General features: G+C 37.8%; 1 protein-coding gene across 1 annotated transcript in view; it reads right to left on the minus strand.

Moving 5' to 3' along the window:
- The window catches only part of nbeal2 (neurobeachin-like 2), a 72,226-nt gene that overhangs the window by 16,471 nt on the left and 28,562 nt on the right, over positions 1-27,193 (minus strand). The window contains exons 11-34 of the mRNA XM_084089975.1: positions 26,674-26,772; positions 24,672-25,303; positions 23,665-23,797; positions 23,023-23,142; positions 22,597-22,939; positions 22,417-22,499; positions 22,053-22,145; positions 21,680-21,851; positions 20,628-20,761; positions 15,568-15,727; positions 15,283-15,385; positions 15,034-15,184; positions 13,727-13,885; positions 13,442-13,601; positions 13,270-13,358; positions 11,550-12,236; positions 10,564-10,739; positions 9,152-9,308; positions 7,895-8,041; positions 4,964-5,281; positions 3,644-3,793; positions 3,274-3,431; positions 681-805; positions 312-429 (exon numbers count right to left, since the gene is read on the minus strand). Coding sequence (XP_083946101.1) covers positions 312-429; positions 681-805; positions 3,274-3,431; positions 3,644-3,793; positions 4,964-5,281; positions 7,895-8,041; positions 9,152-9,308; positions 10,564-10,739; positions 11,550-12,236; positions 13,270-13,358; positions 13,442-13,601; positions 13,727-13,885; positions 15,034-15,184; positions 15,283-15,385; positions 15,568-15,727; positions 20,628-20,761; positions 21,680-21,851; positions 22,053-22,145; positions 22,417-22,499; positions 22,597-22,939; positions 23,023-23,142; positions 23,665-23,797; positions 24,672-25,303; positions 26,674-26,772 — 4,667 coding nt within the window. The remainder of the gene's footprint in view (positions 1-311; positions 430-680; positions 806-3,273; positions 3,432-3,643; positions 3,794-4,963; positions 5,282-7,894; positions 8,042-9,151; positions 9,309-10,563; positions 10,740-11,549; positions 12,237-13,269; positions 13,359-13,441; positions 13,602-13,726; positions 13,886-15,033; positions 15,185-15,282; positions 15,386-15,567; positions 15,728-20,627; positions 20,762-21,679; positions 21,852-22,052; positions 22,146-22,416; positions 22,500-22,596; positions 22,940-23,022; positions 23,143-23,664; positions 23,798-24,671; positions 25,304-26,673; positions 26,773-27,193) is intronic.

The raw sequence follows: 27,193 nt of genomic DNA on the forward strand, positions 1-27,193 counted from the left end.
ACTGGGTGTCATATTGATGCTGACGGAATATTTTATTTTTAAAACATTTTTTAGGTAATTTTAGGTAACATGCTAAAAATATATTAATTCTATTATTAAAATATAATTTTTATTCTATTACTATTGTATTGTATTCACATACCAATTTTTTAATACATACAAATATGTTCATTATATATTTTATGAGAATTCCTTACAAGGGGTTCATCATATTTGGTGGTTCTTGGCATCAACCAGTTTAATTTAGATCTCTTGGTTTAGATAACTTGCTTGAAACAAATGAGTGCTCAGAATTACAGTATGACACTCACTCTTCAAGGAAGACAAAATCCTCATCTTCTAGTTTGTCATCCTCCATGTCACTAACTTTGGCTTCCTTGGCAACAGCAAGAGGGATGGGTTCGGTCGAGCTGCGAGGACTGTCGGCTCCTGCAGAGAAAAAAAAAACAGCTCCAACTCCAGAACTCCAACATATAAACATTAACACTGAAATAACAAAGAGTTCAAGTGGAGAGAGATGATTTTAAAGTACTTGGTCTAGGCAAAAAAAATAAAAATAATTTAAATTCACAATGGCCATTTACCAACAGTCATTCTGAGATATATTACTCCCTATTGTTTTATTCCGTATCATTCATTCATTTATTAAAACTCATTTAGCAGATTACAGGGATACTAACCCATGTTATCTCTCAGCGCACTGGCATCACTGTGAGAATCAAAGTTGTAGTTTGGCACCAGCTTCAGACGCATTTTAGAGTACGTCTCTGCACTCGACAGTTTCCATCTCACCTCTGGCTGAACCCTGAAACACAAACACTTCCACTCAGTCCATCATCACACATACCACAATATAATACTTAGATATACAGTATCAGTGTATACAACTGAACCTCACTTCAACTCAATTTTCGGTGGCGCTGGTTAGAGAGTCAGACTGGTAACCCGAAGGTTGCGGGTTCGATTCTCAGTACCGGCAGGAAATGACTGAGTGTAGACTTGAGCAAGACACCTAACCCCCATATCACTCCCCGGGCCCCACAGCAAAAATGGCTGCCCACTGCTCCATGTGTGTGTGTGTGTGTGTGTGTGTGTGTTCACTACTCACTGCTCCTAATGTGTGTGCACTAACTTGGATGGGTTAAATGCAGAGGACAAATTCCGAGTATGGGTTACCATACTTGGCCTTCACATGTCACTTTCACTTTCACACATATATGTACATATATACATATATAAAGTGAAAAGTGGAAGTGACATGCAAAGGCCAAGTATCATGTATATATACACTTCCCGACCAAAAAAAAGAAATCGCTGTTTGCATTTAAATAGGCAAATGCTTAAGAGTCTATGATTGGATCATTATTGCAGTGATTATGTTTCTAGCATGTTATATGTTTGGCTACAGTTCTTCTAACCCTAACTGATGGAGTGTGTTTTCATTTATTAAACAACCATTTAGGAAAACACATCATGGGCATATTCCAGGATGACAATGTCAAGGTGCATAAGGCTCAAATAGTGAAAGAATAGTCTTAAATTAATTGAAAGTCTTTGGGTTGTGCTGGAGGAGACTTTACAGAGTGCTGGACTCTTGCATTGTCAATACAAGATCTTGACCAAAAATGTATGCACCTCTTGATGGAAATAATATCACAACATTTATTTTCATCAAGAGGTGCATCAATTTGGCAGACTAGATCTGCTACACTGCTGCTCTGTTGCTGCAGAGCAAGTACGTACTTGCTACTGCCATTAGATAAGATATGCTGCTGATGTAAGCAATAAGGTTCGAGAGGCTGTGCTGTATCTTGAATAAGTCACAGCTGAAGTGCGTTGTTAGGCACGACACGAAGCAGAGTAAACCCCTTCAATTCACAATACAGCACTAACCTCGAGTACCTTATTGCTTTTACAAAATGGTTACTACACATTACAAATATTAAAGCCAAAAAATATATGTATCAATGCAACTTTCATGGGGTAAAAATCACTAAAAGCCTTCCTTCCGCTGGAAAAAATAGATTCATTAGATGGCGGCAAATACTGTCTTTAGAGGTGAGTGAGTGAGTGAGTGAGAGTTTTAAATCGAAAGGACTTAACCCTTGTGTGGTGTTCAACACCTCTGATCTTCCTGGTCAAAAATGACCGGCCTATAAAAAATAGCTTATCAATCCCTTGTTATGCTATATTATCACCCAATATTGGATTCAATCTTTTTGTCAACTTGTTCTCTTTCAATTAGGACTGGTTTTATATTTCTATTTGCATCTGTTTAATCGTAGGCCTCATTTATCTGAGAGTAGGCATCTCATTTTTTGAGTAAAAAAAGCATTATTTTTGAATAATTTTGATTTCGAAACAAACATCATGGTGAAAAATTAAAGTAGACTAGTGTGATCAAAAGTGATCAACATTTTCTTCATATTTTATTTAATATTTCCAAAATTATTCAAAAATAATGCTTTTTTTACTCAAAAAATGAGATGCCTACTCTCAGATAAATGAGGCCTACGATTAATCAGATACAAATAGAAACATAAAACCAGTCCTAATTGAAAGAGAACAAGTTGGCAAAAAGATTGAATCCAATATTGGGTGGTAATATAGAATAATGAGAGATTTATAAGCAATTTTTTGTAGACCGGTCATTTTTGACTGGGAACACCACAAGTGTGACTATGTGCCATTTTGTACAAAATAAAAGTTTTTCAAAACAAAATTCCTAGTGAAAAATTAAAGTAGACTAGTGTGATCAACAGTACCAATTTTTGACAAAAGTTGACAAAAAGATTGAATCCAATATTGGGTGATAATATAGTATAATGAGAGATTTATAATACATTTTTTGTAGGACGGTCATAACACCACAAGTGTAACAAGGTGACAACCCCCCCCCCTAAAAAAGTACGAAAATTGTCAAAAAACATCTGAGAAGTAGTTAAACCCTTTGCGAACAAAGTCACTAAGTTTCAGTCCAATGCAATAACATTAACTAGTATTTTCGGGAAAAAGAAAATCTTCTCCGGGTCAAAATGACCCGAAGACAACGTGAACACGGAGGAGCAAGACTGACAAATGACTAGCATGCCTGTCGGGCACGGGAAACCCCCTAAACTGTTAAAAGGACAAGATATCGACCGATCAGCTTGCGCCATCTAGAGTTTCATAACTGAACTGCTGTGTATACTACATACATAAATATCTATAAATGAGAAGTAAAATAAATGCATCATATTCACTAAGCATCAGAAAGGTTTAGCGCATGCAGACCTGAGAGCCCATGCTCCTCTCTCACTGCTCAGTAATCTACGCAGTGATTTCCAGTGCCTCCACACCACCGCCTGCTGGCCGTTAATCATCTTCTGCACACTGTGGTAGCGGCTGTTTTCCGTGCGCACTCGTTTTAGGTACGGGTCAATGATGAGCTCCTGCAAAGAGAAGAGCACAAATTAACTCATGTTATTAACTCATCTATCATAAACACTTATGTTTCGGGGTTTGGGATGTGTAATAAATAATCCCAGTATTCCCAAGCAGTAAGCACTCAAGGTTTGCTCAATGTATGGATTAAACCAGCAATCCTCTCTTTACCAGCCTAACATATTCCCTCTGTATTGGAATAACTGGGGTTAGCAGACACCTGAAACTTGGCTTTGCAGTCAGAACGGTCCTTGTCTCTTCTCTGCGCAGTGCTCATGAGGTCATCAAAGCAGGAATTCCAAAAGTTGGACATCAGGTCGTGACTCTTTCCAAAAGTGTCTAGCTCATACTGCTGCATTGTGGGCTCCACCTACAGGCATACATTATGAAAAACATGTCACATGGTTTAAAATGGACATACATCAGAAATATATATTAATATGTACATTTCATTTTTGTAGAATTGTTTGGAAAAAATATAATATAATATAATATAATATAATATAATATAATATAATATAATATAATATAATATAATATTTATTTTATTTATATTATAAATGTATACAATTTATTTACAAATATTAAAATACTTGATCATTTTAAATAAATTGTAAACATTAATAATATAATTAAAATAATAATGATTACTGATCATCTTCAATCATATTACTGTTGTTGATATTTTGCTTCTTTCATTCATACTGAAAATGTATTTTACTGTATCAACTTTTAAAAAACAAAGTTAATGAACATGACACATTTTAATGCTGAACAATCAAAACACAAAGATTTTACTTTCTCTCTTCACCTCCCCTCACCTAGATATATATATTTGGGAATAGTGTAAAACCTGGTTTACGTCCCGATTTAAGGCATGGTAATATACCGTGTGATTTGTATACACGAACAGTCTAAACAGGGTAGATTTATAACCACACACAGTCACACTCCAGCCTTCATAAATCTTCTCTAGGTCACTCTGCCGTGATGTCGGTTTCATTTAAACGCATGGTTTGTTTTGGATTTGTGAGATGAGGCGAATAAATCAGAATTTTTCTATCTTGTTTTGGCATTGGATGAACAAAAGGGTCTAAATAAAGAGTTCATCACTACAATGGAAGCGGATTAACCGTCAAAGTGCCCTCATGCTAAAACAAACACACGTCCACTGAGTAGGTTATTCACTGTTTTAGAGAGAGGGGTCTACAGCTCTGAAACCAGTCGAACAGATTTAGGTGAACTTAAATGAATCCAAGGTGATTATATAATATGCAACAGATGTGAACGAGGGTATGGGTTATTTCAACGAAAAAAAGGGCTTTAATCCTTCACGACTGAGCTTATCTCGTGTTTGACTGAGAATGAGGGCTGAGAGACTTATTCTTGTCATTCTGCATCCAAAAAAGGTAAAACAAAAAAGGTTTGTGGTAACATATACTGACACGGAGAAGCTGCCAGCTTATCGTAAGGTAAACAGTCTAACTGTGTGTCTGCTCGGCTGTGTGTGTGTGTTTGAGGAAGATGGGGCTGTACTGACGTGGTTCTGGAAGAACTGCTGCCACTCAGCAGTGCTGCAGTAGTTCTGGAGGTCCTGGGCGAAGGAGGGGCTGCCGTTGGTGGCGGGGAGGTTGGGGAGCAGATTATGAAGGGTGGTGCGTTCCGCATGCTGGTCCAAAAGCGTTCGGACGATGGGCACCAGCGGGCTCAGCAAAACCTCGGCGCCTGGGTCTGAACCAGAGTTTGCTGGCCAAAGTGGTGCGCCAAGACGACCCAGCAGAAAACACACCTCCTCCCAGGACAGACATAGCACAGTTTGTAGCAGGCTATGAAGCTTTAAACAGGCCATCTCACACACCTAAGGAGACAAAAAATAGCAGATATTACATGTTACTGTCATGATTTTGGGGTTGTCTGTGTGTATTGTCTTTTTTCCTGTCAACATTAGGCTTTTATGTTGATATGTGTATTGTGAAAGTATTTTGAATATGATCAGAATGGCATACAATCATATTACGTATTATTCCTGCAGTATATATACTGTATCTATATAGTATATATACTACAGTATACTATACTATGCGATACGATACAATACTATAATGGAATACTAGCTTATTACATACTGCAACAGAATATAATTTGTTAATGTTATGCTCTGTATACTATTCTATATACTATAATATAGTAGGGTGACCATACGTCCTCTTTTTCTTTTTCTTTTTGGACCTAAAAAAATGCTTGCTTGTCAACAGTGGCACATGGCTCCTGAACAGCGTTAAAAAAAAGCCCAAATGTAAATTCACAGATGATTTACAGAGAAAATGTCCAAGTTTTCGTCTCGTCGGGATCCGTGTGAAGCAGAATGCATGACCTGCAAAGCTGGCCCACATAAGGAAAGTATACCAAAGATCATCAGGATGAAATTAATTCATAATTAAATTAATTCATTAATTAAAAATTAACTGACTGATTTTAACCTATGGCCATGAAAAGAAACAGTGTCATGTAAAAGTAGTTAAAAGCTAAACTATTTTATTATTTGTTTGTTATTATACTATTGTTGCGGTCCAAAAGATGAATGGAAAGGATGTATTACTTCACTGAACACGTAATATGCATGTGCATGACGTCATCGTTTTCAGAGGTTTTGTTTTTGTTGTTTACATGGAGACCGTTTTCAAAAACTTGCACTTTGAAACCCATTTTCAAAAGTTAGGGTTTTCAGGCATCCAAAACGCCGTTGTCATGTAAACGAACGACCAAAACGCATAAAAAGTCTTCCGTTTTTAGTTGAAAACGGTGTAGTGTAAATTGCCCCTAAGTTTATGTGTTTCTGTTCTTAGTTGTCCGGTCTCGTCTTTTTTCGGTTGTGTTTCGCTTGCCTGCCTTATTTGGATTATCTTCAGTGTGGATTATTAAAGACTTTTGAACCTGATTCCTTCATCTTTGTGCGTTTGTATACAGCTAAATTGTGACAATGCACTATTATAGAATACTGAGATGGCCTTTGTTAACAGGTACTACTGTGCAGGGTACTGTATCCCACAATGCCTTGCATTTGACTTGTCAAGTTTGACGAGTTAACATGAGAATACCAGCCTTGATCATTTGATCGGCTTCCAGCAATTAAGAAACACACAAATTGATGATTGATGACACGCAAAATTATGGTTTTATTTCCAAGACATGGATGCCATTCACTTTAAACAAAACAAGCGATGCGAAAAAGTAATGTGACAATGTAGCATGCTGCCAGTTGAAGTGTTTATCACTGCAAAATGCATCCCGTCTTACATTAAAAAAAACAACAGGCAGTGTATAGTATATATGCAGTTAACAATAAGCTATTATTCCTTTCTGAACATGCACAGCATCTAAAATCATGTTTTAACTCCATGAATCTCCAAATGATTGTGCACACCTGTGTCATCCCTTGTTAGTCTTGCTTATCTACTCATGTTTGCCTTTTGTCTTTGTAATAACTAAAGGGTTATTTCTGAAATACGGCTTTCACGGTGAGTGGCACTTGGTAGGCTGTGCTTATTATAGAGTTCCTATGAGCACAGCAGCTATTTATATGAGCTCATATGCTGAGCCATTTTCATTTTACGGTTTTAAGGATGCATCTTTTTTTTTATTCTTTGATCCAATTATTGATTTCTATGAATATTCACACGTGCCTTATGGTCAAAATTAAATTGCCCCTATTATGTTTTTTTGGGGGATATTACCTTTCATGCAGTGTGTAATATAGCTGCTTTTATATAGTTTTTTATAATTATAGCTGAAACATATTGTTTCAGACTCTGTGAGAAAAGAGGTGATGCTGCAACATGTTATACGAAAATTAAAGTGTTTTTTCAAAGTCGGACCCTACCAAATTAAGAGTCTTTTTTCACAAACAACCATTTTTTTAAATTAAGGCACATTTTTGCTAAAGGAAATATTTACAAGCATAATGCTGTATAAACAGACAACCTGATGAACAGCAGACTGAAAGAAGCCATGAGGCAGGCACATGTTTTCCTGATCTGCCCAACAGTAATTCAGTTCCTCAGTTGATATGATCTAATTTGAGTGTGGGATGGGTTTGAGTAAGTCTGGAGAAGAACGATAAAAAACCCCACACATCTCCATATACGGACATCTGCTCTCCATTGGAATGAAGTAAAGCTACTTACAAAAAAAAGCTCTTTAAAGCCCAAAAGCATATCTAATAATTCTGAACATGACCATGGAAAATGTGTGTGTGTTTTAACACTCCACCTGAGGAAGGGAGTATAACAAGTGTGCAATTTCAACACCATAATTTATTTTATTTAGTTTTGTTTGACACTGTCATATTAATCATTCAGTTCATCCAACACAATAATCAGCTAATAAAAACAAATTGGTAAATGTCAAAGAACAAGAATTTTATAAAACAACCTTGGAATCCCTGGTTTAAAACGGGTGTATATGTGTGTACCTGTGCGTTCTGCTGCTGCTGAATGTATCCAGTGATGATACGCAGGCCAATCAGAGACATCTCTTTGAGCTCAGCAGACCCGGCTGACCCGGGGGTCGTGTGCCACGCTTGCAGCCTGTCCAGCAGATTTACCACCCCTTCAAAGATCTGCCACGAATAGACGCACTTTTATAGTCATTCAAAAATGAACACGTTGTATACAGTAAAAAAAGCAACACCAGAAGAAAGTTTCCTTAAAATTAATTATTTATATTACATATATGATTATACAGTACATATGAGATTCTATATGAGTGGGATAGTGTGCTCATATTGTCTCACTACCCAGATCCTTACAAGTTGTGTGTCATATGTTCAAAAGTTTGGGGTCAAAGATTAAGATTGTGATCAATTTTTTTTTAAATAAGCAATTAATACTTTTATTCAGCACTGAATTGATTGAAAGTGACAGTAATGTTTTTTTTTAAAATATTTACAATGTTAATATATTTATATTTCAAATAAATGCTGTTCTTTTGAACTTTCTATTCATCAAAAAAAAAGAACAAAAAAAAAATCACCGTTTCTATGAAAATATTAAACAGCACAACTATTTTCAACATTGATAATAATAATAAATGTTTCTTGAGCTCCAAATCCGCATATTAGAATGATTTCTGAAGGATCATGTGACACTGAAGAGTGGAGTAATGATGCTGAAAATTCAGCTTTGCCATCACAGGAATAAATTACATTTTAACATATATACAAAGTTATAATAAATTGTAATAATATTTCACAATATTATTGTTTTTACTATATTTTCTTTAAAATACCTTTAAAAAAAAAGCCTTGAGTCTTTCGAAGACTTTTCAAAAACATAAAAAAAATTGTACTGATCCCATATGATTAAAAAGTAGTGTTATGTTGTGAAGATCTGAATTTTTGCAGTAATGACAAGTCAGATTTATGTAGTTTAGTCTGAACAGCAAAGAAAAGAAAAAAAAAAGAAATCTGACAAACTCATCCTGTGTTTTGAAATCTAAAAATCACATTTTTTTTGTAATATTTGTAATATGCATCAACGATCTTAATGATCTGTTTCCAAATACAATTATTTTTCCCAACACATTTAAAGCCAAATTGGATTTGTGTGTAGTGTAAACTTTCTGAATATCCTCCAACTTCTTGTTTCAGACTCTTCTGGCTTTGGAATAAGAGTCTGTGAGTTATTAAATCAATTCTCAGAGTACAAGAATATATCAATCCATTCCTAACCTTCTCACTCCATAGTGTGTGATTGTCAGTGCCCTCGGCGAATAGGAAGTCCTGGAGCAGTCTGAGGAGGCGAAGCAAAGAAGGCACATGGTGCAGAGACACGCCCTGAGAGTCCCTCAGATCTGACAGAGACGACTCCAGCATCATCTCCAACAGACTACAACACACAGAACACACATGAGGCATCTGCACCACCCCCACCAGCTTATAATGTTCGTTCACAGCCACAAAACAAAGACAATAGAATTTGTCTTGAACAAGTCATCAGACAGGCACGCCCTGAGACTTAAAGTAAAAACAAGCTCTATGCTGATGCAATGCTGAAGCCACACCAAAAAAAGCAACAGCCCAGTAGCGCAAAGATCTCTCCTCCAGAGATCCCCACCCTGCCCTCATCTGAACCAAAGGATTCCAGAAAACGCTTTAATGTACAGTACCTCCCTTCAGCCTCTGATCTCTACTGGATTTCAGTTGCAGTTGTTGTTCTTATAACAGGGGCCATTTGCAACTTAAAGAGGCCATATTATGCCTTGATTTTGTTTTTGAGATCTGCTAGAACAGGTTTTCATGCTTGAATTTTCAAAAAATTATTAAAACATTTTCCCCACATATTGTACACTATCACAGCACCTCTCTTCCCAGTTTGTCTCTAACGTGTCTCTTCCCAGTTTAGTTCTTGTGTCTATGAAACCCCTCCTTCTAAAAAAAGAGCAATGTGCTCTGATTGACCGGCTAGACCAGTGTGTTGTGATTGGTCAACCGCTTTGAGCGTGTTTCAGAAATGCCAATGAGTTTTAACACACTACTAACGCAACTCAACCTTGTCCCCCTTTTTTTGCGTATGCCTTGGACGGGAATAATTATAAAGAGGAATATTGTGACATGTACGTTCCTGAAAGACTACAATCGAGCTCAGAAACAGTGCTTACTGCTATAGAGAACAACTCCCTTTGGATGCTCAAACGGCAACATTACACACTAAAGAAAGATGGAAATGTAAAAAAAGCATAATAGGTCCTCTTTAAAACAAGCTGTACAATGTATAAAACAGAAAAATGCCCATTTCTGTGCAATCAATAGTATGGTTGCTAGGGTGTTCTGTGCAGTTGTTATGGCTTTGCTTATTGGTCCAAGTAAGAAGAAGCCCATCCCCAAGTGTCTAAGATTAATTCAAGTCTATGACAGTTTTCTCGGCCATGCTACGTTAAAAAATCAAGCTGCACAACTTGAGGTATCAGATGCAAAATTTAAATACTTTGTGATAGGGTTTTGTTCAAAGTTCATTCAGTTTCAAAAGGTTAAATCTTCAAAGTTCAATCAGTCTGAAAAAAACATCAGTCTTCATTTTAGCTCTCTGGGACAGAGGAATTGTTAATGCAACATTAAAACCATTGAAGTTCTACGTTTCTGACCTGCGTTTGATGTCGTCAGGTGGCCGCACCAGTTGGCAGGACGAGCCAAGCTTGGTAAGGACAGAGAACACCTGACCCCTCTCTCTCCATATCACATCCTCAGATCCCTCAGTGCCACTCCACAGCACAGAGAATACAATGTTTGTCAGCAAATTACACAACTCCTCCTCTGGAGCCTAATGGGGGGATAAAGAGGCACATTTTTAGCTATCAAAGTATCACAAAGTTTGACTCATGTGTGTTCTGAATGGATATTAGCATATTATTATGTGGTTGGTGGAGGGGTTCTGGGTGGATGCAAGATGGTTACCTATTAGCCCATGTCAAAATAGCTTTAAAAAAAAGGTTGTTTGCTGGTCTTAGCTTGATTAAACCGATCTTGCAGCCTGGCCAATCTTGTCTAGCAAGTCTGTTTTTTCCAGCATGGTCAAGTGTCCATGATATCCTGCTCCCTACACTCTGGTACATCCTTTAATTATTGGGTTTCAATCCAACTATTTTACTTTATTTTTTGAAAATTTTAAACACTGAACAAGTAACTTGTTTACTTTTATCATGCTTTTTACTTTGCTTTTCACTTGGTCTATAATTACACCCTGCTATATTGTCTATCCTTGTTTATCCTGTTTCAGCATCTAAATCCCGAATTTACCCCGTCAACCTTTATTCACTATTCCCTACATTATTTTACTACTATAGTACACTGAGTAAACAAATGAAAATGAGTGAGCGAATTCAGACAACTTGTGTGCCGGAAGTGCTGTAGATGCTATATGTATTCAGTGTGAAGCTCACAGTGCATGGGTCTAGCAGCTAGGTGTTGAGTATACATCTGTTGTACACTTGATTTTGAGTAGAGTGCAACTGGGATTGAATGAGTGTACTCGATAATGTCCCCTATGGTTTTGGACACAAGCGCAAATGGCTGTCCCCTTAAATAGGGTATGGGGGTGATTTCGGACACCTCCAGGGTGTTCAGCATGTACCTGTGGGTTGGATGTGTTGGAGATGGTGTCTGTAGGTGGTTCAGTGCTATAGCTTGTGTCGTCCAGAACGTTGGACAGACTGGAGCTCTTGCGTGGTCTCATGCCTGGGAAGGTCTTGCTGTGCTCCAGAGGAGAAGGGGTCTCTGGCTGGCTACCCACAGGGGTCTGAGGTCCCTTTTGGAGTTCCAACTCAAAGGGTGAGCTGAAGGGCGAGAGAGGCTGATACACACTTTCCTCTTCCTCTAACAGGCGGGACGATGATGGAATGTCCACGGTGTTGGACAGGGAGGACGAATGACTGCTTTGTTCTCCAGAGTCAAATGGCTTGAAGTGGAGGGAGTTGCTGAGTTGTTCGGTTGATGGGGGAGACTGGGAGAGGTCAGAGTAGCCCTCGGACACATCCTGAGTTTCTCCTTCTTCCTCCTCATACTCCTCTTCAGGGCGGGGAGTGAGGGAGATGTAGACGTTCTGCCGAGTGTCCTCCATTACGCTGTCCTCACGATGGAAGACGGGTCTGGAAAGAACAGGGTCCAGCGAGGTGGTGGGGCTGGATAAAGAATTGGATTGGCTGCGAACGCGAGCCTCGTACGATTCTTTGACGTAGAGTTTGGTGAGAACATCCTGCCAGCCTGATTGACGAGCGAGCTGCTTCACATACTCTTCATTAGAGTAGATCAAGTGGAAGAGCTACAGGAATGAAAGATGAAGACAGAAATGTTAATTAATTCTTATAATAATTAGTCATTTAGATGAGTATGTATGTGTATGTTTAGAAATAGGCTTGGTTTTGCAGTTTTAAATATGCACTGTCACTGTGTTGTATTTTGCAAAGGGAATCTATATTATCAGATGGAATGTATCTTCCATTAAAACTTGTGAAATACCTGAGAGATTCGCTTTGTTCGGCGGTGTGAACTTGATAAGATGATTTGCAGAGTGAGTCAAATGTTGAAATAGTAACTATGCTTTTTTTCTTTTTATTGTGATATCTTGTTCTAGCTAATCAAAATAACCTTTCTTAACCAATTAAGGTAAGGTAACAAGCAAAACCGTTAGCAAGCTTGTTAACCACAAAGGCTAACTGAAAGCACAATCTAATCCCATTTTGGTTTGTAATGCATGATCATGAACGTACTTATTATTATGATATAATGTTCCAAAGTATCAAAAGAGCTTTTCTTAAACAGTTATCGCTATGCTAAGGTGGTAGGCTTAGCAAGTTTGCTAACCAAAGGCTAACTGACAAACACAAAGAAAGGGAAAAGCTACAACACCTCTTAAAATACCATTACAAAAATGAAAAATGTTTTTTTTCCGGCGGATTGATTACCATTTGTATAACCACAATTTTACTACAAATACTATGGTTAAACTATGGTTTGTGTAGTAAAACCATAGTTAAATTTTCATAAGGGTAAGCTTATCATTAATACTTTTAATTTCACTAAAAGAGAAAATAATTTTCCCTGATCCTTCTGGGAAACAAACAAACAAACAAACAAACTGATTATTAAGCTGATCAAGCTGGTCTCCAAGCCCTGCCAAGTTAGCTGGTTGTGCAGCTGATCTTCCAGGCTGACCAGCTAAGACCAAACGGACCAGATAAAGAAGTGGTCAAAACCCCTATAAAACCAGCCTGCAAAAACCAGCTATGACCAGGCTGACAAAACCAGCCAACCAGCTGAGGGTGGTTTTAGCTATTTTTTCAGCATTCACTCACCTTACGACAAATATCTAGTCGAACATTAAGGTCGGCGCGATGGGACAGATACGCCACTGCCAACAGGTCTCTAAAATTAGGATTGGGATCTGCACAAAACAGACAACAAAACAGACCGATCAACACCTGAAGCATAAGTTGAAAACTACTGCCCACCTTTTCTTCAGTTTACCTGTGGCGAGCACCTGCTCATACAGACAGCGCACAGTTGTCATGGTGATGGGGACGTCTCCGAATGAGCAGACCAGCCCAAGGTAACTGGAGTCCCTAAGTTTGATGCGCAGTTTATTGCGCTCAGGTACACGCTCGCTCTTCAGGACTTTATACATGACCTGCAGAAGAGCAGAAGATGTGTTAATATCACACTGAAAGACACTGATCTCATCGTGATGATTTCAATGACTCAAAACATGCCTTACTGCAAAACAATTTCTGCATCATTTAAAGTGTTTCTCACCCGGAATAATCTCTCACGAGCCTCGTCGCCATAGTTGTGTTTGAGCAGCAGACAGTAGAGCTGCTCCACCCCTCGATCCAGAAGAACCGTCACAGCCTGCTCACGTGGATGAGGAGAACTCCTCAACACAGTGTATAACACATCTAGAATACTGATCAACTACAGAGAGAGAGAGAGAGAGAGAGAGAGAGAGAGAGAGAGAGAGAGAGAGAGAGAGAGAGAGAGAGAGAGAATATTCAGTCACGACTCTGCGAGCTCTAGTCCTACCAGAATATTCCCATTATAATAAATGAAAAAATAATAATAATAATTTAAAGAAAAGTTTCTGTTTTAATCTTTATTTTTCACTGTAATAAAATTAAAAGAATTTGTCTTAAAATGTTCAGTAATGTTGTAAATGAACCTAAATGTTGTGTCAGTGTTTAGTAACATTAGTAACATTGATATACTATTACAATTTTTCTCAATTATATTCAATTAGATTTTATTTTTATATTTTCTATAGTAATTTTAATTAAAGTTGAATTTTTAGTCATTTTGTTGTTATTATTTTTAATAATATTTAATAATAATTTTTTACATTTTGATTAGTTTTTAAAATATAGTTTTTGATAAGTTTCAGTTTTTAGTTTATTTAGTTTTAGTTATTAATGTTAATACTTTAACTTTAAATGAAAATGAGAAATGGTGCCTTGACAACTAGCTGTATTTCCATACTTAATTTAATTTAAGTTAATGTTAATTTATTTTAAATAGTGGAAATGTTTTCTATGGTTTTAGTTTTAATTAATGATAAATGTGCAATCCATGGCATGCCAAGCAATTATTTATGGGTCAGTTTGACCCTCTTTATGAAAACCTGCGGTGGTCATACAAAAATATAATATTTTCCTGATCCTATGAAATTGACCTTTCTGAGAAATACTTTTATACTTGAACAATACAGAATTAGATTCACTATTACTATTATTTTTATTTATTTATTGAAGAAATCTACAAATCATATATTATTTTGTCAATTTGACCCTCTTTATGCATTCTAGGGTCAAATATATTCCATTGGTTGGGCAAATATAGTCCCGCCCCAAAAACTGGTTGATCTAATGTGTCAAGCTGGTTGAGATACTCAAATAAACAATGATCTGACACAAACAGACACCGTTTACTCTTTTCAGGAAGTCAACCTACCAGTGTCTGACTACTAACAGCTATTTTTCTGTCTCTTATGAGTTTCCATGGGAGTTAGTATACTGCTTTTGAAGGCAGCTACAGATAACTACACTTTAAACAGAGCTAGTGTGGTTCACCTGTTGCTCATCCTGCACTATAGCAGCGTAGGCTAGTACACTGTGCAACTCCTCAGCAGTGGGAGATTTCAGAAGGTCCTTCAGCATAGAGAAAAGAGAAATCTGCACCGTCCGCCTCTCTTCAGACAGAGGACTGCCATCCTTCTCCGCACTGTTGACCCCAAAAAAAATTACATCAGCATTACATGTTTCATTTTTACTTGGATCTATCACCAAAATCATAATAGTACAATTTAAATCTGAACGCACCTGTAGTGTGACCGAATCGAGTCCAGGATGTATTGAACACCGTACCTCTTGCGTGTTTTTAGCTTGCCTTCATTGATGACAGTGGTTAGGTACTGCACATGACCTACAAAGCAACATAAATTCAGAGAAAGGGGTTCGGAATGACATAATCAGGTGAATAATAACAGACGTATCCACTATTCCTTTAGGACCTGATTGTTATTTGCATTTAATGCCAAACAGTTAAAAAACAATGGCTTATGCTATTGTGATGTGTCGTGGTTGTTGATGTTTTTTTTTTTTTACCCAGACAGACAGCAAAGTGACTGTGGCTCCAGATCCTGAAGTCAAAGAGCAGGTACTGGTACAGTTGTGATAGGAGGGCGTTGTTGCCCTCGTTGGACACCTGCTTGAGCAGGAACTGACAGGCCATCAGAACGCTCATGTCCATCATACTGCTGGGGACCTGGAAAAGACAAATACGATCAGACAGCATTTGTAGTTATTATAGCCATCCATCAATTTGTAATCAAATTAACTAAAGCGATTTCTGAGAAATTTAAATCAACCTAAATAAACAATTTTTTGAATATTTGCTAGATGTGTGTTCGGTGTGTGTGCTGTTTCTAAATAGTCCTGGCTGTGTAAATGGGAGAAAAAAACAATGTGGATTGGACCGATCCGCAGAGCACCAAAACATTCTTGTAGCCAGTTCATCAATAGGGGGCGTATATGCTCATGATTGGAGAGGAGAGAGAGTGAGCAAGAGGGACATTTGTAGAAAGACTGTAGAAAGAGAGATGGCTGAGAGAAATTACAAAAGAGGAGAAGGTCAGAGGAATAAAATTGGAAGAAGAAGGGTTACAATCAGGCAAGAGCTTTAGGACCCGCACTAATATTGGGAAAGCTTTCCAACGCTGGAGAGATATTAGAGAGTGGGAAGGCCTGAAAACGTACACAGAGGTTGCACTGTTTCTGCCCGATACGAGAGTAACATTGTTTTTTTGCTGTTTCATGGAACCATGATATGCTGTTGTTTAAATCACAGCTGATTCATTCATACTTGTGCCAGCTGTTAGTTGTTGCCTGTGTTGCAAAGCATGTTCGCTATTTTGAGGACTGAGCAATGAAGGGAGGGGTGTGCTTGTTTTGGCATCGATTTTAAATATCAACATTGTTTCTCAGAAATCGCTTGCTGCACCTTTAAATGATATGATGATTTATCACATTATTTGCATATTTCAAAATTAATATTAGAAATAAATATTTAGAAATGTCTTGTTTATGGTTAAATTAAACATGAGACGCACAACTTTAATTGTTGCATAGCACCTCAATTCAATCTTGAGTTGCTCTGATGGTAGGGAAACTCTCTTTTACCTACTTTACATATGTATCAGGAGGCTTGCTTTATGTTTTGCATTATATATATTTTTTTTACTAATAAATATAAATCAAAAGTAAAATTAAAATTAAATAAAAACTAGTGCAAAATGCCCGTGCAAAATCAGTTTTTGTGTGTGTTTTTAGTAATTGTTGGTTTGGTGCCCGTGAAAGAGACTGTGAACGCATTGAATTCAGGGAGCAGGCTAGGTTACTACAATTGATGGCCGTGAATAAAATATAATATTCAGAAGTAAACAGTGTAGCTGACAGAGTGTTTATGTCAGAATGTTTATTTTTAAACCACAACCTTCTAAGTGCTTCTTTTACCGATATATTTAAGAAAACGCTATGCTTGAGCAAACAGCTTGTGAATAGGCTACTACAAATGATGCCCGTGAAAGAGACTGTGGTCGCATTGAATAGGATATGTTTAGTTGGTGAATAGCATAGGCTACTATTACACAGTAGCGATAACGTTAAGCGCACCAGAATCTATCTATAAATTACAGAAGTAAACAGCATAGCTGACTTATAGATTCAGTTTACATCCACAAATGAATATGAATTACATCCACAATGAATTACATCCACATCCGTCGATCCAGGGAGCAGTGCAAAGTGCCCGTGCAAAATCAGTTTTTGTGTGTGTTTTTAGTAATTGTTGGTTTCTTGGTAAAGAAAACTATAATATTCAGAAGGAACCAAACTATAATATTCAGAAGTAAACAGTGTAGCTGACTGAGTGTTTATGTCAGAATGTTTATTTTTAAACCACAACCTTCTTGGGGCTTCTTTGACCGATACAACCCATAATGTCAGAATGTTTATTTTTAAACAACAACCTTCTAAAAATGAGATATTTAACGATATCTTTAGCATTTCTCATCCAAACAACGTCAAACTTGGCACTGCACTTACTCATGCCTGTGGCAAGACACCTGTCAAGTTTGAAATCCATCGGACTAACGGTTCGAGAGATATGTGGTTAACAGACACACACACACACACAGACAGACAGACAGACAGACAGACGTTCCTGTAATTTATAGATAGATAGTTATATTTCCATCCACCTATTTTATGCACATTTTTGGATATATCAAAAAAAAAAAAAAATGCTAGATGGAAACACCAAGATGCTTATAAATTCTAAAAATGTGCATTAAAAAAAAAGTATACGCTCAATTGACAAAAAAGTCATGTGACTTTGCCTCAGCAATGGATGTGATTGGATAACTGGATTACCCAGGGATTTACGATTTTTTTCTCTTAAACACATGGGATGGAATCCGTGCTTTATTCGCAAATGTTTTATGCAATATTCCAATTTTGCGCACAAGTTAAATTCAGAACTTTGGATGGAAACATAGCTATTCATAATGATAATACATTTTCCTTAAACACCAAATAAGCATATTATAATGATTTCTTAAGGATCATGTGACACTGAAGACTAGAGTAATGATGTTGAAAATTCAGCATAGCTATAACAGGCCCCTCCATGATTTCCAAGTGGGAGAACTTGCAAAATAGCAGGGTGTTCAAATACTTATTTTCCTCACTGTGTATATATATATATATATATATATATACACAGTGAGGAAAATAAGTATTTGAACACCCTGCTATTTTGCAAGTTCTCCCACTTGGAAATCATGGAGGGGTCTGAAATTGTCATCGTAGGTGCATGTCCACTGTGAGAGACATAATCAAAAAAAAAGAAAAAATCAAGAAATCACAATATATGATTTTTTAACTATTTATTTGTATGATACAGCTGCAAATAAGTATTTGAAAACCTGTATATCAGCTATAATTCTGACCCTCAAAGACCTGTTAGTCTGCCTTTAAAATGTCCACCTCCACTCCATTTATTATCCTAAATTAGATGCACCTGTTTGAGGTCGTTAGCTGCATAAAGACACCTGTCCACCCCATACAATCAGTAAGAATCCAACTACTAACATGGCCAAGACCAAAGAGCTGTCCAAAGACACTAGAGACAAAATTGTACACCTCCACAAGGCTGGAAAGGGCTACGGGGAATTTGCCAAGCAGCTTGGTGAAAAAAGGTCCACTGTTGGAGCAATCATTAGAAAATGGAAGAAGCTAAACATGACTGTCAATCTCCCTCGGACTGGGGCTCCATGCAAGATCTCACCTCGTGGGGTCTCAATGATCCTAAGAAAGGTGAGAAATCAGCCCAGAACTACACGGGAGGAGCTGGTCAATGACCTGAAAAGAGCTGGGACCACCGTTTCCAAGGTTACTGTTGGTAATACACTAAGACGTCATGGTTTGAAATCATGCATGGCACGGAAGGTTCCCCTGCTTAAACCAGCACATGTCAAGGCCCGTCTTAAGTTTGCCAATGACCATTTGGATGATCCAGAGGAGTCATGGGAGAAAGTCATGTGGTCAGATGAGACCAAAATAGAACTTTTTGGTCATAATTCCACTAAACGTGTTTGGAGGAAGAAGAATGATGAGTACCATCCCAAGAACACAATCCCTACTGTGAAGCATGGGGGTGGTAGCATCATGCTTTGGGGGTGTTTTTCTGCACATGGGACAGGGCGACTGCACTGTATTAAGGAGAGGATGACCGGGGCCATGTATTGCGAGTTAGAGCATTGAAGATGGGTGAAGGCTGGGTCTTCCAACATGACAATGACCCGAAAGCACACAGCCAGGATAACCAAGGAGTGGCTCTGTAAGAAGCATATCAAGGTTCTGGCGTGGCCTAGCCAGTCTCCAGACCTAAACCCAATAGAGAATCTTTGGAGGGAGCTCAAACTCTGTGTTTCTCAGCGACAGCCCAGAAACCTGACTGATCTAGAGAAGATCTGTGTGGAGGAGTGGGCCAAAATCCCTCCTGCAGTGTGTGCAAACCTGGTCAATAACTACAGGAAACGTTTGACCTCTGTAATTGCAAACAAAGGCTACTGTACCAAATATTAACATTGATTTTCTCAGGTGGTCAAATACTTATTTGCAGCTGTATCATACAAATAAATAGTTAAAAAATCATACATTGTGATTTCTGGATTTTTTTTTTTAGATTATGTCTCTCACAGTGGACATGCACCTACGATGACAATTTCAGACCCCTCCATGATTTCTAAGTGGGAGAACTTGCAAAATAGCAGGGTGTTCAAATACTTATTTTCCTCACTGTATATATATATATATATTTTTTTTTTTTTTTTTTTTTTTCAGGACAATAAAATCCTGTGGGCTTTTTGGCCTATATTCGTGTGCAGATCTCTTTTTTCTTATTTTTTATATATTTTCAAGTTAAATTTAATTTAATGCTTGTCCTACATTAATGTATATAAATGACAGCCTGAGCATTTATGCCTGAGGATGTATACTTGCATAACTGTGTGTGTGTGTGTGTGTGTGTGTGTGTGTACACTTTTCAACTCTCAAACTCAAGAATCTCTCTTCAAAGGACTTCACATGCCTGTCAAGTCACAGTACATCAGAAGCAGATTAGATACGACTTTTAAATCTGTGGAACAATATAAGCCAAAAGCTGAGCCTAATGTTCCGCAGCAGATCAGCATCTGTTTCTATTAATTACATGCTGTATCATTTTCACTTATCAACTTCTAATCAAACTACCTTATTAATATCACGTGCCTAGTAACTGATCTTTGTAAAGACAACTATGCAGCTTTTCTTTATATTGATTACGTTAAATGTCTCACAGAAGTTGATTGTGCTGTTTTGCTACACATGTGAACTCTTGATTTGAATGCATTTACGCCAGATGCTCAAACACTGCTTGTTCATTTCTTGAAAGATTCCTGGCACCAGATAAAACCTTAAAGCATGTGAAACTGTGGATGTGTGTGTATTGTGTAATATCATGAGATTGTTAGCACAAGTGTTTCCTAACAGGATGCTACGCCTTGAAGACACTGTTAGATCTCCAGACGCCCTCTCTATTGACCAGCGTGTGTGTGTGTGCGTACCTTGCCGAGCATGGCTCCGATGATGGGCGGCCCGTGGCACTGGAGCAGACTCTCCTGATTGGTCGGGTGGTTGCGCAGCATGTTCTTAATCATCAGCAAAAACGCTGCCACACTGTTCTTCTCTAAACGGCCCTCTAACACACAAACACACACACACCAGCAATTGGTTTTATATCAGTGAAGTGCACCATTGACAAATAACTGCAACAGCAGCATTACATGAGAAATCAACAGCCAAAGGAAATATAAAAGTTTAATAACAGAACAGGAAAAACACAATCTTGCCTTCAGCCTCTTGCGCAGGCATATACACACATACGCAAACACTTAAACACAACTACATGAATCACTAACTCAAAGCAAAAACAGCATGCTCAGAAAATATCAATAGTGACTCATACAGCAATTACAGAAAATTTACATCATCAATGTGCTAAGCAGCTCAAAGCGCCACATAACAATATGTTAATGGTTCATTCTGTAATGCTGCAGACTTCCATTAAAATAAGTTGGATTATTTTAGGACCCTTAATATATTTTTTTCATTGTGACATTATTTAAATGAGAATTAAATGCATTTCCCTCAGATTTTTCACTTTAATGCGTCAAAATGTTTTACGTCGAAGTCTGTTTGTAATTCTCAATGGTGATTCTCATCTAGGTTCTAAGTCCTGTAATATAATGTCATTTTTTATATGCATTACAAAAAATAAAATGTATTTATCTCTACAATTACTGTAAAACAATGATTTGTTTATTTTCCAACAAATACTACCAAGTTCTATATATACACGCACATACACACATATGTATGCATGTATGTATGTATGTGTGTATGTGTATATATATATATGAAGACTTCAGATGCAAAAAAAACTCTTAAGTCCGTCTAAAATTTTTCCTTTCAATGAGCATTTTTGTTTTTAGTTTTACACTTAGTGACACAGACAGACAGACAGATAGATAGATAGATAGATAGATAGATAGACAGATAGAGAGAGAGAGAGAGAGAGAGAGAGAGAGAGAGAGAGAGAGAGAGAGAGAGTACTAACCAGATGACTTCCCCAGTGGCAGCAGCATGCCGGCAGGACCCCTGGAGGACGTGAGCTCTGGCCCGAGAAGATCTGAAGTCTCCTGACCTACAGTCTCGCCCCTATCCAGTAAACATACCTGCTCCAACAGCGGCAAAAGAGCCCCCATCCCACCTACTGAGCTCAGCACATCCTACACATTAGACAAGATAGTAAAACTTAATTAGCGGTTACTTCTCCTGCAGAGATGTGTGAGCATAAGCTTTGTTCCAGAAGAATGTGTTGAATACACACATTTCCAAACACTGGTACACACAAAAGGCCGTACTGGTGTCAGGAATAGATAAATCATTCTGATCTTAAAAGACAATAAAGCTCAGTGACAGACACATACTTTGACGTCCCAGTTCACCACTCTGTGACCAGTCAACCTGCCATCGTACAGATGATTCGGGGACAGATCCAAGCAGATCTGACTCTTAAAGGCCTACAAGACAAAAGAATGTGGGCAATCCTTCGATATAAGGCCAGTAGATATTATTGTCATGAAATATACAGTGGGGTCACAACTGAAAATCAACAGGGATTCAAAATATTTGATAAACTTGGAAATAAAGTTTTAGGATTTAGATTTTTTTTACACAAAAAATCTATATATATATTTATTACTTTAGAACCTAACTTTATATTATATTTATTTTATATTACTATTATTATAAATATACAAAACGTGTATGGATCAATGAGAAGATAATTACCTGTGGGGTATAGTATAGCACTAGTTTACTGTTGACTTCTGACGGCTCACCATCAGCTTTGAAAAGGGATACGTTATTGGGACCTAAAAGCAAAATGAGAGAAACAGAGATAGACATATTTAACGCTTGTTTCTTTGTGGTTGGAGCTGTGAATGAATGCTTTATATGTCTCATTCATACCTGCAGTGAACAAGGCTCGCGCCTGAGCAGGCTGCAGAGCTTCATGGCAGATGAACGCCGTGGCTAAAAGACCACCCAGTGATGTAGGAGAACCCCATGCCGTGTCCTGAAGCCCTGCCGGGATGGTGTGGACCGGACTGTCACGAATTAAACCTGGCCTCCCCCCTGCGGCTGCTGCAAAGGATGCTGGGAAGGACTGGGAGCGTGCAAGGGTAGGCGGCCCAGTGTGAGCTGCAAATGCCATCTCGGAGGGCGAGTGGGACGGGTTGGTCAAGGTTGGAGAGGTAGTCATAGTGGTAGTAGTCCGGTGTCCAGCTGATCCAATGCAGCAGGAAGTGAAAGGCTGAAACGTTGAAAGTCAAAAAGACCAATAAAACAAAACATTAAAAACAAAAAAAACTACCGCAAACAATAAAACTTACTCACCTCATTCAGAGAAGGAAAGCGCAAGGGTGCTGTTTTACACAGCTCTCCATCCACATAAACAGTGACCACATTCTGTCCAAAAGGTCGACGGCCAGGAACGTGAACTATGGCGACTGAGTGCTAGAGTGAAGAAAAGAAGGGTAAGAATGAGACTTTGCATATAGACAGTGGACTTGTGCAGATCCAACTTTACAGTACCAGTGTTGTTATTGTTAACTAAAACTATGAAAAATCATTTTTGGTAATTTAAATAAATGTTGCCTTGGCAAATGACTGGAATAAAATAATTTTAAGTTTAAATACTAAAACTGCTGTTTCCTATGTAGGATACAAGTCCAATCTCCTATCTACTTAAATGGGGAAAAACTGTTTTTCAATATTATATTTCAATATTATGTCAATTCAGCAATAAAATCTGATATTGGTATCATAAAGTTAGCTTAAGCTAATACTGCAGCAACAATACATGTGACAGACATATCTGTGACAGAGACATGTGACAGATTATATATATATATAACTGAAAGGAACTCTCTTTTTCCGCTGCCATTTTGAGCAATATTTTTATAGTTTCATACAAGTTCTCAGTCTTCTCTTCAAATAATGTTAATGTGTGTGTGAGTTATCTGCAAGATTACTAACCCAGGCACAGTCATTGAATGGGTGTTCTGGCAAGGAAACGGCCATGTATTCTTTTTTGGTACATACTGCAACCACCAAAACTTCTTCTGTGGTGAAAAAAGCTTCAAAGCCAGTTCCGCTTGCTGTGAAGAAACTACACACAGGACACAATACAGCTTTAAAATGTATAAATACACACACTAGTACAGAATCTTGTATTTTTTTGTTATAGATTAGAACAAATGTACTAGACTCATACAGGTACACAATATGTAAAAACATTTTTTGGGAAATATATTGAATATTCACTGCTTACTCGCTATGATTTTGTTTGCAACATATAATTGTAAACAAATTACGGTCGTGAGAGTGCTAAGACACATATTTCATTATCATCTCTGATTCAAACCTCAGTAGTAAAGTTGCTGTTATAGTTAAATTCCTAAGTTGTAATTAATTGATGCAGACAAATTAAAATGATCAAATACTGCAGATGCATGATATACATGTTTACACACACATTGACAAAGGTAATATGTAATGTTGTACATAATAATGTTGTGATGCCTAAACTCACCTGTGACATTAAAGTTTTTAGTGTTTTTATTTATTCAGAAAAAAACTGAATTTATTTTAATATAATTTATTATAATTAGCATAAAAGTATTTGCTTAATGGTATAATGGTAGCACAACCATTTTCAACTGTGATTATAAGAAATGTTTCTTGAGCAGCAAAACAGCATATTAGAATGATTTCTGAAGGATCACGTGACTAAAGACTGCAGTAATGATACTGCAAATTCAGCTTTGCCATCACAGTAATAAATTACATTTTAAAATATATTAAGATAGAAAACAGTTATTTTAAATTGTAACTATATATATATATATATATATATATATATATATATATATATATATATATATTTCAAAAAGAAAAAAAACAAGAAAAACAAAAAACATTATAAAGATAATAATTATTATTAATTATTATTAATTATTATTATTAATAATAATAATTTAAACCTGTAAAGCTGTTTCCTGCGTGGTCCCTTGGCCATGCGAACTGCATTATCCGGGTTTGTCAAGTGGGATTCTGAGTAGTAGTGCTGGGGTGGAGGAAAGTCCGTGTTGAGGCACAGCCAGGCATGGAAAGCAAACGCACTCCCTGACCAGCGTTGTATAGCTGGCACCATAATACCCGCCATAGGGGGCATAAGGTCAAAATACTGCAAGGCGCTGCACCCACCCTCCCCACGGGCTGCTATGGCGGAGAGCACCCTTACAACGCGCCCGCAGTACGGGTGAGGGGGTGCACCGGGCTCAGTCCGCAAAAGCTTCAGCAGACTCTTCAGTTCACAGGGCCGTAAAGAAAGAGATCCCAAGTCTTGAAGCAAGCCCAGGAGGGCGTCCGCACACTGCCGGTCAAGCCGCTCCGGGGGTTCGGAAAGCACCTCCAGCAGAGCGCCCACTAAACCCGCCTCGACGGCTACAGTGCGGCAGGACAGAGTTCCTCGACACACGGCCGCCAGCCACTGGGACACCAGCAGCTGCAGAGAGCGAGAGCCCAGATCAGGCAACCACTGCAGAAGCAGGAGCAAAGGCTGTTCGTTACTGATGCCCAACTGCATGGCCTGGGAATACTCTCCTTCAACAGCCTGAGAGAAAAAATGATGTAAGGATACAAGTTTATTAATAGCACAGTGACTCTCAGTCATGATTCTTGAATATTGCATTTGATGAAGAACTTGTTCGACGTTTTAGAAGTATGCATGCGTGTAGTATGAATTCAGTGTTATTTTACAGATTATTATAGTATTTATAAAAAAAAATAAAAAATTACATAGTGTAGCTTTAACGATTGGTGACCTTCAATATCCGTCATGTTCTCCACAATTTCTGAATACTAACTAAGACTCTTCTCCTGTGGCCTAGTGGGATAGTTAAGTGTACATCGGATGCACACTTCAGAATCTTGGTGGAAACATTAGATTTTCCATCTACTATTTTCTGAATACTTTGTATGCGGACATGCTACTCATTTGACATTGCTTTTTGCATATTATATAGGATGGAAGCAGTTATATTTGAATGTGAAGCATTTTTTAAAATGTGAGTCAAACTCATCCAAAATGTGCAGTGTTGGGAGTCCTCCAGGACCGGGATTGAGAATCCCTACTATAGAACATTTAAACAACAACAGAAGCTGACCAGTGCGCTTTACAGGTAAAATGTAGGTAAAATAACAAGAAGCCTAAACACTAACACACATCATACATCAAATTACCTTTCGTGCAGTTCTTCACACAATTGCTACTGTATTTTTTCAGAAGGCTTTTAATATAATTATTATTGAATAAATTATTACTTTGTTTTGAAAAAAAATGTGACCATTCAAATTGAATCCCATTCAAATATTATGGCTAGTCACGTGATCTCAAGATGGCCGCCCCCGGGAGGCGACCCCTTTCATAACTTCGTCAAGTGGGTGAGGGAAGTTTCTTTGGACAGACCCTAGACCCCTCAATTTTGATCAAGGGAGCGAGTCTACTCAATATGCAAACTTCAGGCAGATCCATAGACCACAATGCAACACGATTGTGACATCACAGCAGATCACGCTTAATTTACCCCCACCCGACACAACTCTAGTGCATAATATTGGAGTTAATTTGACATTTAACCACATAATACTTGTAGCTACCCTAAGCTGACTGTTATAGTTTATTGTACTGTTATTTTCGTTTGTGTAATTTTTTTATATTTTCAAAAAAATATATACAAAAACAGCCCAAGCATACACACAGGCCTATAGAATGGAGCGTAAAACATATTCTTAATGTAAATAATAATTGCGGATTCCAAGTGATCAAGGGCTTAGGGTGTTTCATTTGAACATATTGCAAGGGATCCGCCAGTAGTGGGCACTTGTGCAATGTAAGCAATGACATACATCGTAGTGAATGAGACGGAGGGAAGTTAGTGAGGGAAGGGTATAAAATAACAGCCTTAGTCTCCTCTCACTTACCATGTTCATCAGCTCTTGCAGGAGTCTTTTGGTGGGCTGTCCTTGACTTTTCAACACATCGAACAACTGCGAGTAGCCAATTCGTTCCTTAAATACCTCCTGGGAAGACAAACCATACAAAACCAGTTACATTACAATTGAACACGCACAGAATACAATGGGAGTTTTTCCCACCCAGTTACCCAAAATAAACCAAAACACAAAAGGTATTATATAAAGTAGAAATGTTTTCCAAGTGGGAATATCATAAAAAACAACAACAGAATCTTACTTTAAATTCAAGTTAAATAAAAAAGTCCAGTACACTATGTAAATTGCTTTCACAACACAAGGCCACCAAGATTATTTATTTAAACTATGCTGCAAAAACTGAGAAAACAAAAAGTTATAAATCTTCATTGTGCTGCAGTATAATGTTTGTATTGCAAAGATGATGTTATAGAAGAACAGGGCGGCACACACTATATTTGACCTAACAGTGAAGAGTTTAGCTAATAATAATAGAAGGCATTTACATAAA

This window comes from Abramis brama, assembly GCF_963993115.1.
Source record: "Abramis brama genome assembly, chromosome: 17".
Lineage (NCBI taxonomy): Eukaryota > Metazoa > Chordata > Actinopteri > Cypriniformes > Leuciscidae > Abramis > Abramis brama.